Source organism: Styela clava, chromosome 2, assembly GCF_964204865.1.
Source record: "Styela clava chromosome 2, kaStyClav1.hap1.2, whole genome shotgun sequence".
Taxonomy (NCBI): domain Eukaryota; kingdom Metazoa; phylum Chordata; class Ascidiacea; order Stolidobranchia; family Styelidae; genus Styela; species Styela clava.
The window spans coordinates 23,566,978-23,583,617 of record NC_135251.1 but is presented as its reverse complement, the minus strand read 5'-3'; the positions used below and the strand labels follow the sequence as shown (position 1 = coordinate 23,583,617).

The window sequence follows — 16,640 nt, the reverse complement described above, 5'->3', positions numbered from 1 at the left end:
TGGCTGCTTGTCAGTTAAAAGTGACGATATAATAACATTGAAAAATCATAGCAAAATTATGATTTGGTTAGGATAGAATTCAAATATTTATCCCGGGGTACAGGAAATTTGATAAGACAGCTCAATCATATGGGAAACTATGGCCCATCGTAAGTTTACCAGTTCATTCCGGGTATGGGATTAGTTGTAAAGTTATTTGTTTTCAGATGTATGAACTTTGTGGTTGAGGAAGCCATAACTGACCAGCGATTATGTGAACAACCCTGCAGCGACAAGAGGAGTCCAGCGGTCCTCTTGCACATAATTATTTCCACACAGGATTTGAACCTGTGAACCCAAGTAGCGTAATCAGAGGTGTGGTGGCAAGCGTAGGACTAACACATAGCGCGACGGGTCACATTGCGATGTCTTGTTTATGTATGTTTGTGAACCGTGACTAATTTAACTTCATTTTGTGATTTGGCTGAGCTTTTGATGGCTGTAACCTGGTCAGTTTGAAGTGGAGTAGATGTTGGACATTGCTGTATGACCAAACTCATCTTGGTGGTAAATTTAAATTCGAGATCTCTATTCATCTCCAACTTTTTAACATTTTGTTTTAGATTCAAGGGTACTTGGTGCTTTTACCATTATTTTTTCTAAAAGACGAACCTCTTCGACCAGAGGGTTTGACAAAAGAAAGCATGGCACCAACTGCATTGTGGACATAGTGCATAGGCCTCATATGATGATCTTATAAACTAAATTTATATTTTTCAATTTATATATGCATATCAGAAGTTTTCCACTTTAATAAATTTTTAAACACTGACTTCTATCACAGCCATTCCTGACGATATCATGTTCTTCTTTGATGATTTAAAATGTTGTTTTTTGTAACATTTTTTGCGTTTTTGTGCCCAAAAATGGAAGATATTTACTTTTATAGCATTTGTTTCATGATGAGTATAGAATGATTCCTAGTATTATGCCGAGACAATGACAGTGGTTTTGAAATTTTTTTTTTTTTAATTTTCCATATCATACTAAAAATTTGAGCTGACTATGAACAAAAAGATAGCCTGAGGCTCTGGGATGTCCAAAAAGAAATTTTGATTGTATTTGATTATTGATATGCTTGATTTTTCAAATAATTTGGATTAGTTTCATTCAAAAAAGAATTTTGCAGCAATTGATTTCTCACAGAATGACTGAAGATGCCTTAATTTAAATCCTGATATCTGTAGAAACAGGACCAATCAAGCACTGTTTATCTTAATATTTCTTCCTATCTCAATTAACAAATTCAAATTCTTTGTATATAAATCGACATCCATTTGTCTCTTGTTAAACATGGCAGTTTAATTGGATATTCCAATATAATATTTTAGAGTGTATCTGAAATAGCAGATAATTTGGTTTTGGCCTTCCATAATTATGCAAGTATAGGACCAATATATGCCACAAGGACTAAAATATGCTGCGTTATCCATTGCCTCAACCACAAAGGAGTGTAATTATGTCATGGAAATTTTGATTAAAATATCTGGTACATGAGCTAGTTCTACTGCTGTTCGTTTAGTTATGATCTCTTTTTCCAGTAACCTGTTTTATAAAATTAAATTAAACAGAAGTCTCTAGAAAAAAAATGCTTCCTAAACTTATACCCTGAGAAAGCTTTTCCACGTTTCATCATGATGGTGCTTGACTTTGTTATACATTTTGTTATCGCATTAACAAAAAAATTCACATTGTTGCATTTAGTGTGCTAACAGAGAATCAATTCTATTATTAACAACGATTGGTTTAGGTGTGAACTTATCATATTTACTTTTGCCAATACAGATAATAATGGTACTTGAACTAGAATAATTAAAAGGCTGCAATTTTTGTGTTTATGGTATATATTCAAGAACTTTTGTCCCAATTTGTAACCCTGTTGCACAGTTTTTTAGTAATTTGCAATGTTTTATAGAGTTTCATGTGTGTGTTCAGAAACAACTTCAAAAACGGATGAATAAGACTGCTTTATAGGATATTTAACACTTTTGCTCTGACTTTGACATAATGAGCTACTATGATATTAAAAGAATTATATCTTTCCAATTTGGCATAGTCTGCCTAATTTATAAAACACAGGGCAATTTTGACAAAACGGGGTGTTGTTTTTCAAACTATGACTTCAGTTAGGTCCAGTGACTACAAAACTGTCAACTTCAATCACTTCTGTTGTGTAAAATTCATCTTGATCAGCTTGAACAGCCATGAGGCCACTGTCACTGCATCATTAAACTGAATTTCTGATAATTCGGCGCACCTCAGAGGGTTGTGGGTGGGTCCTTTTTTATTTTTTACCTTTATCTAGATCAGTGGTTCTCATGTGGCCTTTTAACTTTCTCATGCAAGGGAAAAACTACAAAAAAAATTCTTTAGATTAGATAGATAGTTTCGAAAACTCCACAATATGATAATTCTCGCTCTCCAGAATTCTCCATTTTTAATTTTCTTTGTATTTGTATATTAAAGTTTAACTAATTTATCAATAACTCTTGTCATTTTCAATATGTTTGTAGCCCACCTGAATATGTTTCTGTGGCCCAGCAGTGGGCCATGGCCCACTGGTTGAGGACCAGTGATCTAGATGCTTTTGGCACCATGAAAAGGATTTGTTTTTTTCATCAAAAACATTATTAATTGTTACCATTATCAAGCTTTTTGAAATCCTACTTTAATTGTGCATCAAGAATATATGAAATGATTTATTAGCCAAATTTTGTTGCAAACTTAGTTGCATTTAATACCACCATGTTTATTAGTATATTTGTTGATGACATTCAGAGTAATAGAACATGTATGTTGCATCTTTGATTTTTACTACATACACAAAGATATAGGAATGGATCCCTCTGGGTGAGGTAGTTCCTAAACTAATATGAGAACTCTCATATATATATTTAATTTTTACAATGTTCAAAATCAAAATGGTGTTTTTCATTAAGTTCTATGAAACATTCAAGTGCTATATCTACAGAAATCTTTCCTGAAAGATTCAATACCTTTATGTATTTTTCTTTTGTTATTTGCACAATCACTTTTAATCAAATCACCTTCCACAGTTTCATACTTAATCTACATACCACTCTAATTCATTGTTAATTACCTTTCAATCAAGTGAAAATACTTCTAAGCCATCAGTTAGTAATTGCGTGATTTTACACTGGGTTTATTTATTATTGGGTCATATCATAATTAACTATGCATCAAATCAATAATTTAATTATCAATATTTTTCTGAACCTAATGAACCAAATGTATACTGTCCTCTAATTAATTGAAAATTAAGAAATAATTTTGTTTTGTTTTGTATTATATTGAGAGATGGTAATAAATCACTGATAAAGATGCATTTTTTGTACTTTACGGGGAGAGAAAGGGTATAAACATCTGGTGGACCACGGCCTCTGTTCTGATCCAGGTTCGAAACTTCCATAAATGCAAGGGCCAGGTTAGAACCAAATTAGCCTAAGGTACATTTTAAGGAAATCGTCTTTTCGTAATTTCTGTACAGCCTAACCTGAAATTGGACATTAGCCAGTGGCTAGAATTCTAATTAAAACCAGTACAGTTTTGGAAACCAGACCAAAAGAAGGCTTCTGTTTCATTGAGATAGAAGGCTGGAAAAGGTGCATTTCGGAAAAATGTGGTATAAACCGTTTCCGTTTTACTGTGACGTAGTATCGACTAAAAGTCGACCAGCGGTCAAATAAGCCACTCGCCGAAGACGAGAAACACTAATCCTCTCGTGGATAATCCCCAAGTGCATTTAAATTGTCAGTTATGACATGAAAGGGGCATTCGTCGGGCTCAACATGGGGACGCAGACATTTTTGTGTACAATCCTCCTACTTTGTAGAATAAAATAGGACAATGCGCATGGCTAAACCGAGTAATTATACCGTAGTTAATTTTGCAAATGACAAAGTTGAATACGAGCGTAATCGCGCAATCGATAAAACTGGCATTTTCGAATACTTGGAGTTTTCAGAATTGAATCGAATATTTTTTCGACTCGAATCTCGAATATATATGCAATATATGTGACGTTTATTGTTATGGGTCCTACATGCATAAATTAATCAAAATATAGAAATCACTCAGATAGTTCGCTAAGCGTCCACACACATTGAGAAACATGTTTCGTCGACAACTCACTAGATATGTTATGTTAGAATAATATTGTAAAATTAAAGCTTCAATGGGAAAAATTCACCTCAACCTTTGGCGGACAAAATAAAACAAGATGGTGACGACTCGAAATATTCATCTGAGCCGATTCGAATAATTTACAATTCGATTTGAAATGTCCAGCTCTAGTCGCACGAACACATTGATACCAGTAAAGCGTTGAAGTGAATTTTTTCAGGTCTGAGATATGTCAGTATGTTTTGGCGGCGGGTGGGCGAAGCTGAAATTTCATGTCTCAAAATATAAATGCATATTGGCGAAATGATTAAATAACATTTTAACAAAAATTTTCTCGGGCGACATACTTCCAGGAATTTTTATATTTATCTTCAAAGAGAGACAAGCCTGCCAGAGTATAAATTATAGGGCGACTCACGTCCTTTTTTCTGAGCCATAGGGCTGGTATAGTAATAACTGAATAACTAACGATTCCATATGCGCGGTGTCACGGTCTATTAAAAAATAAAACAAACATTCCGGAAAGCCACAAATCCATTGTGTAAAAACTATATTTAGCTTGATGAACACCTTTTTAACAAATTCAATTCGTGTCCATGCATGCAACAAGTTTATTCAACACGAAAGATGAGGTCGGTAATGGCTTCCTTTTATAATAATGAGAGCACATTCTCTTTTCAGATTAGAGATTCTGATTTCGCCAAATGCTTTTTTATGCCAGCTAATGTATTTTTTTCGACTGCATTGAATGGAAGCTCATTCGCAACGATTCTACATCACGACGATAGTATATATCTACCAGACAGTGTGTATTGCATGGCTGTAAATCTTCCGCAAATTGTTGAATCAAATGTATTCATGAATTATTTAATGATTCTAAATCATACAATCTTGAATTGAATGATAGCACAAAAAGGAAATCGTATATTACATTGAATATTATCGATTGCTCGTAGCTAATTTTGCTTAAATAATATTCCTCAGGTACAACTTTCAATAAAATAGCACGTTTCAGCAGTGATTGGATTTAGTAATTTGATACTCCCGAAGTATGTGAACCAAGATGACGGACACCGGAATGTAGTAGGCTATATACATTAGGGCTGGCCATAATTTCAGGTACAAATACTACGGGAGTCGCTTGGCTAGTCCCCGAACTCGTAATATGACTAAAATAAGGAAAATTGGAATAAAATCATGGTCTAATCCTAACCAGGTACACAGACTACCTTCCGGTGTCCGCCGCATTAGTTCACATACTTCGGGAGTACCAGGAATTCTACAAGATAACAAAACTTGCCTAGCAAAAACCACTAGAAAAATGTAGCTATGGACAAATAAGAGCCAATATTTACAATCCTTGCATTAATTACCGTTTCGAGCTTTCTTGCAATCACAGGATATATGTGGGAGACAATCAATATAATGTGGGCTAAAACAATACGATATTTGAATACCAGGATGACTTGTTCTATAGCGATTATTATTGTATTACAATACGCTACATACGTTGCGACTGTAGCTTAGATACAGCACAGTGTGTTAGTAATTTATTTGCAAAATTAAAATGTATGTAGATATCATTTTACCAAACAAAAAACGCCGATGAAGAGGGCAAGTCAAGAAAATTCAAAAATTATAATTTGACGGTAGTAGTTCCATTAGATATTGTTCATCTTAGATTAGAGTAAGTTAGAAGATAAAGCAATAATCTAAGCAGTTAATCTCAGCAAAACAGGCTAGAAAATTAGCCGCGTGGCAAAAACAGTACCCGAAATTATTCTTTGAATTTTTAATATCCCAACAGCGTTTGTTTTCTAATAAAATTATAAAGTTATCTAAAGAATAATTTTTACAAGAGACTCCATTTTATGGATTACAGTATCTGAAATGACTTCATTACCAACCATTCACGAGAATATATATCCGGAATTACCGTCAACATCGAGTTTTAGCAGCGGACAGTCGCTGTTTACAAGAACAAGTGAAGGTGAGTTATCGAACTGTTAAATTAGATATCGCTGCTTTGTATTCATTCTTAATATTAAGTTCTTTATCTCTCTAAAATGAATATTGTTGGGAAATTCAACAATCTTTTGTTAGGCAACGATAGCTTTTACACTGGAAATAATGGAAAGGTATAATATAACGCACAGTTTACTCCTTGAAGGCCTGGACATGCTTACCATTTGTTAATTAAAGTAAATCAGTCTTAGTCAGGTCGTGACTGGAACCAACAGATTTTCAGAGTGTTTTATTGACCAAAAACCTTGATTGCCATTAATAACGCTGCCCAACAGATTCGTCTCAACATTTCATACAATTTGGTTCCGTCGCTATATAAAAGGCTACACTTAGATGTTTCTCAAGCAATAACAATTTGAATTCTTTCAGATATCTTGTCATTGGGTCCGGGGACACATCCCTCTTTCTTGTTTCATCAGACCTTTTTTACTATTAGCTAATGGCTCGCGACGTTTCTTTTGTAAAATTTGTATAAAAGTCGCCCTGTAAATATTGGAAATATTTATATGAATATAAATGCGTCCAAATGTCTTGTCAACTTACTCTTTACATTTGTTTTACAGCTGCCTTAGAAGAGTATGAATTCCTACATAACTTCTTTTCGACCGAGAATACACTTCAAGTTGTTTCTGCCATTGAGGCCATTGACTCTGGAAATATATGGTATATATTAATAATTAAACCCAAAAATTAATGTTTTGGTAAGTCACTGATTCGGGATTAATATACACATACCCCTTTATGTTTAGGTATGAAATATTCATTACACATGGACAATTTGAATGGACAATACACAAAAAACTTACCGACATTCTGTTGTTGGATTGGGATCTCAGTATATACCGAGCATTGGGGTTTACGGGACCCGATACGTAAATATATTTTAATGTTGTTGAGAAAAATATATTAAAAATAACATATTGTTTTGCTGAGAAAATAACTAGAAAAATAGAAATATTTTCACAATAATCGTTTTGGCACTACTGTTAGCTATTGCCATAACATTATCATTTTTTTTTAAATTAATCGTTCAAGGCCATATATGATGCTATTTTACGTGCATACTGGATTTAAGTATAGTTTGTATGCTTCGATGAATAGAAAATGTAATCGATACAGTTCCATTTATTATGACTCCAAACTATCTCGTAACTAAGTAAGTTTATTTCGTTATTTTCTTATCTATTACGGTTAGATACTTCTCACTTATGTAATAATTAAATTTGATTCTACTTTTACGTATGCCTATGCGTGAATATTACCTATTATATTTACACCAGTTTTATTTACTATATTAGTCCGAAGGAAGGAAATGCTCTGGCTAAAAGTAAAGGATTGTCCGAAATATCTAACATGGCTTTCATTTTGAAGTCCAAAGAAGTGCTTATGAAAGATCATATAAAGGTGGTACCTTCTATTTATCGTCCGATTGATGAATTATAGAATCCAAAAATACTTCCTAATAAACAGTGCATAAAATCTAACAACATGTCGTGAATGCAAGTGAAAATATACTGTTTTTAGAGCGTCATCGCCGATTTTTTGAATTCTATTTTGGCTGTGAATGCTTACAAACGTCTTTCAATTGTAGTAAGTATTTTCTTGGATCACTTTTTATTGCAATATCAATTAGTCAAATGTATTATCTCTCTGAAGACCGCATTTGCAATTTTTTTAGACGATCAATTTTTTTTCCTAAAACTAAAAGATAACTTTAATTTCCAGATTAACTTTTTTGAAATCAGCAAGTTTTCTTTTATATTGGCGTTGGGAAATAAAGAAAAGTAAGTTTTAACCCCAATTTCAAATTTGAATGAGATACGTAATAGAAATGGTTTGTTTTCAAATAAATACACGTTTATATTCCAGAGAAGGATTCCTTCAAAAAAGATCTTCTTGCTGTTTAGTGAAAAATGCATCGTGGAATAAAAGGTGAAATCGATAAAGTTTAAAAATTAGAAATGCTTCTTAAATTTCATGGTAAATAAAACTTTAATCGGTATCAACTAGCAGAATAGGGCCCAACAAATGAACCATATTCATTTTAAAAAATGAAAGATTAATAATTGTACTGTTAAAATCTAAGTAAAACCCAGTTGCAGGAAAGAAAATAAATTGCAGCGCGAACACTTGCGAGGTTATGAATTTTTATTCAAAGAAAAAATCAATCATGAAAATATTTATCCTCAAAATGAATTTGATTGTTAATTTATATTTTATTGTATAAATCCTAAAACTGACAAGATTTTATTACAAATTTTCAGATGGTTTATTCTGAAGAAAAATTTTCTGATTTATCTTGATCCATCAAAAAATAATGTCGAAGGAGTTTTTCTTTTCGACACCAACACAACCCTAAAACAAAGAAATGACAAAATTGCGATAAAAAATTTCTCACATAGGTAGGTTGGATTGGCTTTTTCAAGAATCAGGATTTATATGTTATGCTATTACTCACATTGTTTTAGGCACGAAATGTTATTTTAATTTGAAAAATAATATTGAAAATTTTCGTGACTAATACTGACCTTTAAAATATGTTATCAAACTGTATTCTTTGTCTCGGAACAATAAAATCCTTGAATATAACCTAACGTAACCGATAAAAAAAACTCGTTTCAAAACAAGACTTGTGAACCTCACATCTTCAAATTACTGTCCAATACAAATCGGCTTTCCGGTTATTCATAGCTTACACGGTTAATTGAGCTACATAATGATCATGGCGCTTGGCATAGGCGGATTCTTTAATTTACCAGGACCAATGTGATATTCTTAGCCTCACGCCATTTATTGATCAATACTGATTAAAGTAATATCTTCTAATGACAGAATTCTTCTGAAGTGTCCAAGTGCTTACCATGCAACAGTATGGAAATCGGCAATAGAAATGAACGTTGCTAAGATTCTAGAATATGATTGGAAGAACAGTAGAGAAGGCATTGTTTGTCATTCACCAATCAGAAATGCACGAGCTCACTGGCAAGTTCAATTACAGTACATGTATGGTTTACAGACTTTCGGAGAATTGGAGTAGCCATTGAATAAGTACAAACTGTCTTAAAATCATTAGCAAATGTATTCAAGACCACTTTGAGAGGGGACTTCGGGAAAAATATGACGCTGTATAGAATAAAGATAAATTCTATAATTATGTTACAGTATTATTGTAAAACACAATTTGACAATTGCAAAAGTCTTATTTAGAATATATATGTTTAGGTTCGTCGATGGATCTGACTATTTCTCCGCCGTTGCAGATGCATTGTTGTCCGCAACAGAAGAAATTTTTATCTCTGGGTGGTTTTTAGCCCCTCATATTCACTTAAAAAGAAGACCCGAATTGAACAACAAATGGATGCTGAAATCTATATTGAAAGAAAAGGCGGTAACCCAAATATTCAATGTTTTGACTTTTTGGTCGAAAATGTAGAAAATTAAATTTCGCGTGATATTCGCTTTTCTGATATTAATCTATCTTTTATTAAGTTAGAATGGAAATGGATATTTTTTTTAATCGCCGTTTAAATGCCCTCTTGTCCGCAGTGGATTTTCGAGATGCCATATAGAAAGAGAGTGTTTAGTACTGCAATTATAATTTTTTCCCAATTTTCTTGTAATTTAAAGATTTTTGCGAAAAGATTTTCATAATTTTTTAGGACGAGGGTGTGAAAATATACATTTTAATTTACGATGGACCAGATGGGTTTATCAAACTTGCTGATAAATTTGTGGAGAATACATTGGAAACATTGAATAAAAATAATATTACAGTATTGCGTCATCGAGGCAAAGAACTAGGTATTCAATATTAAATTATGTAATTTACTATTCACTGTATATATATATACATTTTTATTTTTCTAACACAAAAAGTTGACTGCGTAAGTTCGCCACAACGGCGAAATTGTACGAAGGTTTAACACAAATATGGATAGTACTACTGCAGTCTTATTTATATAAAGAATGATGATATCAAATTTATGCCAACAAAGCGCGTCAAAAATTCTAGCTATCTTTTTCAAAATTCATTTTCAAGTGGAGGATATAGCGCTCTGTACTCTAGATCTAGACAGTAATCGAATCTCAACTATTTTAAACCCTCTAAGTTTGAATTTAGAAAAAGATTAGTAAAAAAAAAATAATTATTTTACTAAAAATTGTAAGCTATATAGAAATATGTCTCATATGTTCGATATTCGAAACACATGTATAAGTCCACTTTGTATGTAACATGTTGATAACCCAGTAGATTTGTGTCTCTCACGGTACATTCCAAATTTGAAATGGATAAAAATCAGACAGTATGGAGAAGCTTCAATATTTTTTTAAATACACCTTTTGAAGAAATTATTTCATTTGATCAGATATTCTCTGGAGCCACCATGAAAAGTTAGTAATTATTGATCAACGTGTAGCATTCGTATCAGGGATTGATTTAACTTTTGGTCGATGGGATTATGAAGGCCACCCATTGACGGATTTAGGAAATACAACAGAACATTCAGTTTCTTCCAAAGTAAGAAATCTCATTTGATATCTTTACATTGATCTATTCGTTGCCATGCTTCATAACATCGTAGACGGTACGACGGTAAGACGGTAATCCACTGGAGAGTTTTAAATGCATTTGATATTTCAAGAATCTGATTTGAATAGTACTACTATAACGTGGGGTCAACCGCACTATAGCGTGAAGGAGGCTGCGGTACATTTCAGAAAACATCTGGGTTGGCAACATAACGCCGGTAGACTTCGCGCTATTGTAGCACAGTCGCTTTCTAGGATAGCAGATTCAAATGTTTTTTTTCTAATATCAATATATAACTATATTATCTTGAAATACGTTCCTAAGTTTCTTTTTCAGACGGATAATGAAACGCCATTGAAAGGGCAATTATGGCCTGGCTTGGATTATGCAAACGAGTATGTGTCCGCTGGAATAGATTTCACAAAACCTTTTAAAGGTATAATAATTTTCATATATTTGCCATTTTGATGGTATAAAAAGTGACAGAATGGACAAACCTATATATATTGTAAATTTTGGACTATATCAGTGTATTTGCTTGGAATGCTATATATATAATAAAGTCACAGTTAATCCGGAGCGAGAAATTCAATAAGACAAATTTATTAATTAATTTTATTAATTACTGCTTAATATATTTTTAGATCATATAGATCGCCAGACCTGTCCGAGAATACCGTGGCACGATATTGCATGTGTGGCATACGATGACGCAGCAAAAGATGTTGCAAGGCATTTCATCCAAACGTGGAATTTTGTTAAGGTCATTCCTTGCATATGTCGTTATTACCGGTTTTTAATTGAGCTACGGCTCGCCGAAATTCATCGACAGAAAAGCCGACACCAAATTTTGGAGCTAAACCATAACCTTCCGGTTCTAGTTAAATATGAAAAAATTGTAACAGTGTTTCAGATTTAGAAAACATTGCATCTTTGCATATGGAAGATTCGAAGGCTCAAATGCTTTGTAGAAAATACCCACAATATGAAACCGAACAATAAACCGAAACGATCCATTGGCTCAATGTGTCTCATAACACTTTTTATTTGTGTTTGCATATTGCAATGCTTTTAGGCTACAGAACACAGAAAAGACGATAGAATATCATTTCTAATTCCGAAAATCGTTTCTATACCTTTTGGCGATAAAAATCTTGATCCAAATGTATACGCTTCTAAAGTTCAAGTACAGGTAGGTGCTCCACTTCATTTTTTTTTGGTTTTGGATTTGCTTTTGTCAGTAATTTGTATTTACTTATCCAGTACTTTTGTTTTGCAATTAGAGTCAGAAAAACACACAAACTAATAAAGCAAGAACAAATAAACTAAGCATAATGTAGTGCATGCTCCGTTTCACGAATCCTATTTACTTTGATATTTTTTTGGGGGGATGGGGGGGGGAGATTAATCACTGATAACTGTTTAATTATTACTATAAAACTCCAGGTATTGCGATCAGTATCAAAATGGGCAGCGGGACTCAAAGAGATTGAATCATCTATTGAAGATGCATATGTGAAAACGATAGAGGAATCCGAACATTACATATATATTGAGGTGAAAATAAAGATACTTGGTACTAATCATTAGGAAATATCTGATGGTTATGTTTTGAACTTATTGATCAGTTATTAATTTTATTGTTTACATTGGAATTTGTATTATTGTATTTTCACTCGTATTTACAAAATCTTATCATTATCTCACCCTGAGTAAATGCACCCATTCTGTAGTTTTATCTCACTCGCTTTATGAGTGGTACATGTTGTCGCACCGAAAGCTGAGATTTATACTCATATTTCATTGGCATGTTCGCACTCGATCACTCTCAACGAGGCTCTTTAAAAGTACCCATCAGGAAGCTCGGGTGTTACTATTTTACCATGGTAAATCGGAATATTTCTTAGCAAATGATTTTATTTGATAGCTGCACAAACTAATGCCTGACTTGACAACTCGCGATGTGAGTAAGATCAAACTGCAAGTAGGCCAATCAAGTAGTATGCAACTGTCAAGAAGCACAAAGATTACAATATAAAATCATTTTAATTATCCCGACATGTTTTTTAAATTCCACTAACAGCCCTACTCCAATTTAAATTTGTTCCAGAATCAATTCTTCATCAGTTACCGGAATCAGGAAATTGTCAAGAACGGAATTGTTTCCGCTCTTTGTCGTCGTATTGAAAGAGCAGATAGAGAGAAGACAAAATTTCGGTTATACATTGTTCTCCCACTGATTCCAATGTTTGAAGGAGATTTCAGGTGGAATGAAATTTGGGGGAAAATTGAATTGTACTGTTCATGATGTAATATCAAGCGTAAAATGTATTCACAAAGTTATAACAAAATAAAATTCGGATGCGGTATTTTTAGCAAAAGTGTAAATCGACGATTTCAAAAATATAAAACCTTTTTCTACGCATAAATTTTTATAAATTATGATAAGATAGCATACCTAAAAATCAAGAATGATCGTAGCAAAGTCCACCTGTTTCCACGGGCCGTATCATACCGTCACTCCGACGAGGTATAGGCTTGTGCTATTACGGTCCAAAGGCGAATGAAAAAAATGATGTATTTTCTAAAAACGCCTATACCAGTACATAGAGACTGATTTTGTGGTAAACGGTTGTGTTTCAATGAAATCCGCTTTTCAATTTATCTTTTTTTCAGTAAAGCAAATAAAAGTCGACAAATCCAGGTTTTTGCTAACTATCAATATCACAGCATAAGTAGAGGAGACGAGACTTCGTTGATTGGATCGCTACGGAAATTATGTAATGTTTTCAGAAAATGTATTTTTATATTGAGAATTTATAACTAAATGATAAATTCAGCAATTTTTAATATCGTAGAAATTTAGGAATTTCTACAAATGTAATGCATTAGAAACAGAATAGACTCTCAAGAATATTTATTTTCAAAATTACGATGTGTATATATATATATGTGTGTGTGTAGAGATATATTCTCGCTCGCCTCACTCGCAGCGCCAGGTACTATTTGACTTCGAAATTCTTTGTTTTTCGTTCAAATTTCGAAAAAACAAAGACGTTCAACCGTAATCATTCCAGTTGAATATCGGAAATTTTTAGAAAATTACAATTCAAAATTTCTTTTTCAGTGACGGAAGATCAAATAGATGAATACGTTTGTTTTTCGTCTCTCCGAACCTACGCTGAATTGAATAATGAGATGATTTCAGATATTGTTTACGTTCACAGTAAATTGATGATTGCAGATGACAGAGTTGCAATCATTGGTATAAACAATCGTTTAATTCGGAGTAGAACATTTTCCAAAAATGAGTTCTTATTTTTATAGCTTTTCGAGTCAGCCCGCAAAACTCGAAATTAGGCAGCTGACTAACAGTGGGAATCACCTGTCCATTCTTCTGTATTCAAGTTGGCTGTCAATATTTTGTTATACTTTCACGACGAGTTATTGGTATTATAGATTGCATGAATATATATATATATATATAACTATTTTCCCTACGAACTACTTTTATGAATTCATATTTCATCAAAATAATAATATATATATATACTATATGTAGAATTCGTAACATTGCTATTTCACAACAGAAAAGTAGACAATATTACTGACAAAAAATCAGAATTCTTTTTCAACAGCTCCAATTAAAATATAGTTCAAACTACAATCTTTGGACACACCTTGTCCTAAACTCCTAAACCAAATTTAAAATGGTGGACACATTTTGCAAAAGCTCAAAGTTAATATCGAATATTATGACTAAATAATACAGTCGAAGAAAAACACCTTTTTTCCGTCCTAGAGCATAGATGTACTTCAACGAAAACAGCAATAAAATTGATAATCTTCTGTTATAAACATTATTGTGTATTATTTCTCCAGTTCATATAACAGTATAGTTTTGTCCTTATGCAGGTTCAGCCAATATAAATGATAGAAGCTTGCTTGGTGACAGAGATTCTGAAGTTGCTCTTTGGATTAAGGATATGGAAATGGTGGATTCAACAATGAATGGACAGTAAGAAAATTGATATAAAAACGGCAAAATTCCTTCAACTCATTTTTATGTTCCAAAAACGATGGTTAGAATTATGATCAAAATGATACCATACCAACAATAAAAAATTCGGCCCCCTTAATTAAAATTTGTGCATAATATGTGCCCATATTCCAAATGTACATTTAAAAAAATACATGCTACTATTAAACAATAGTATATATATGGAATACTTTTGAGCTCAAATAGTACAGATATTCCTCGTCAATTTATTTTCAGACCATATAAAGTAGGAAAATTTGCTTCTGGCTTGAGAAAAAAGATTTTTGTCGAACATCTTGGATTGTCGAAGGTCGATACACCTGTTTTAAATGACGTTGTTTCGGACGAATTCTATCATGACGTTTGGGAGAAGACTGCTGACACTAACACAATAGTTTATGACGAGGTTAAGGCTTGTTTATAGATTATTTTAGAACACGATGAAACTTCCATATATTTTCCAATTAAGAATTGTACATGTTACACAGAGTGTCCTTGTTTGCTCGCGAAAATGTGCCTAATCCATTTCAAGTTCCATGGAATTACATCAGCAAGACTGGCGGGAGGTCAGAAATTGACCTTTCCAGATAATCTTCAACATTACATATGATCACTTCTACTATCTAATGTAAACAATTTTTGTAGGTATTCCGAAGTATTCCTTCAGATGTGGTCCGACGATTTTCACAAGTACGCAGATATCAGAATGAATCGTCTGATGAAAGAATGAAAAGTCAATTGCTAGACAAGGTGATGTATTTAAAACTTATTTTGTGTATTATGAAATCGTGATATCGATTTGTTGGTTGGCCATGGTATTATGAAAAACTGCAAAACAAAATAATAATAATTCAAGCAGCAGTCGTTAACTGGACGACGATGGACACAATGCCTGATGATGTGGCAACACTATTTTTTATTATATATTTCAAATGCAGGTGAATGGATACTTGGTAAATTTTCCTAAACAATATCTAGAAGATGAAGACTTATCGAAAAAACAAAGTCGATTGATTCCTGTTTCTGTTTTTACTTGATACCCACGCATTTCTTTTATTTGTACAAATTATACTTAAAACAAGGTCAGAATGCATTAGTGGAAGAGTATGGTTTTTGTATATACTCATAAATAAACGTTTCGAAGCCAATACACGTTTAATTTTATTGTAATAGTTTATGAAAATAAATATATAAAATAAAGAAAAATGAAAATTTTGGGTAACATCCAAGATCCACATATCAAAAATTTAAACTATTTCCAATTACCGCACATTCACAAGTTGACGTCTAGTCTGGTCGGAAGCAAGTGGTATGTCTTCTATTCATAGTATTTGAGGATAGAGCTTCTAGGGAATAGTACAACCGCAGCAAATACAGAGCGTTTCCGAACAATGAAGAAAAAAGTCACAGTTACACAGTATTTGAATAAATGAGTGCTATCTACATATCAATGATTTTTAATGAGTTGATGCTTTCATTGATTGTTTAAGCGCACTATGACGGGGAGCTTGAGTGTTTATAGTGGGTATGATCTCACTCTCCCAAACCGTGCGTTCATGTATCTGGAACGCCGAACTGGTGAGGCCTTTTCCAAGCTAGTCGCGGTCTGATGCTGGTGATCCGATAGTATTAACAAACGCGTTATGTGTATTCCATTTTTTGAATGAAACTCCATCTTATATGTCAGGATTTGCTCGCAAAATACACGGGGAAATGAGAACGAGAGAGGGAGAATTTATTTTTTTCGTCAGACCAGAAAACATAATGATTGTGCAATAACAATAATAAATCAACACATAATGCAGTTTTCGGTATGTGACTGGCTGATAACGACACGACCATATACGGTCATCCGAGTCAGTT

General features: G+C 33.1%; 2 protein-coding genes across 4 annotated transcripts in view; both read left to right on the top strand.

Moving 5' to 3' along the window:
• Positions 1-3,383, top strand: part of LOC120335257 (phospholipase D1-like) — a 31,612-nt gene extending 28,229 nt beyond the window's left edge. For all 3 annotated transcript variants that reach the window (XM_039402739.2, XM_039402740.2, XM_039402738.2), the window contains one exon: positions 603-3,383. In XM_039402739.2, the coding sequence (XP_039258673.2) occupies positions 603-710 (108 nt within the window). In that variant the 3' untranslated portion in view covers positions 711-3,383. The remainder of the gene's footprint in view (positions 1-602) is intronic.
• A 2,610-nt stretch (positions 3,384-5,993) lies between these two features.
• LOC120336126 (phospholipase D1-like) lies at positions 5,994-15,959 on the top strand. Its single transcript, XM_039403727.2, has 23 exons — positions 5,994-6,172; positions 6,771-6,870; positions 6,957-7,079; positions 7,506-7,611; positions 7,732-7,797; positions 7,933-7,991; positions 8,077-8,139; positions 8,472-8,609; positions 9,040-9,189; positions 9,430-9,595; positions 9,867-10,008; positions 10,575-10,726; positions 11,075-11,174; positions 11,383-11,501; positions 11,814-11,930; positions 12,185-12,295; positions 12,849-13,003; positions 13,415-13,518; positions 13,866-14,003; positions 14,654-14,756; positions 15,015-15,183; positions 15,423-15,527; positions 15,716-15,959. The coding sequence occupies exons 1-23, from the start codon at positions 6,073-6,075 to the stop codon at positions 15,812-15,814; spliced, it is 2,685 nt and encodes an 894-aa protein (XP_039259661.2). The 5' UTR covers positions 5,994-6,072; the 3' UTR covers positions 15,815-15,959.
• Positions 15,960-16,640: the final 681 nt, after the last annotated feature.

What these genes read in the sequence shown, in the direction of transcription:
- LOC120336126 (XM_039403727.2), top strand. Translation starts at nt 6,073, where the DNA reads ATGACTTCATTACCAACCATTCACGAGAATATATATCCGGAATTACCG. An exon ending in GGGTTTACGGGACCCGATAC is followed by an intron (nt 7,080 to 7,505) that starts GTAAATATATTT and finishes TTACTATATTAG; the next exon opens with TCCGAAGGAAGGAAATGCTC. An exon ending in ACAAACGTCTTTCAATTGTA is followed by an intron (nt 7,798 to 7,932) that starts GTAAGTATTTTC and finishes TTTAATTTCCAG; the next exon opens with ATTAACTTTTTTGAAATCAG.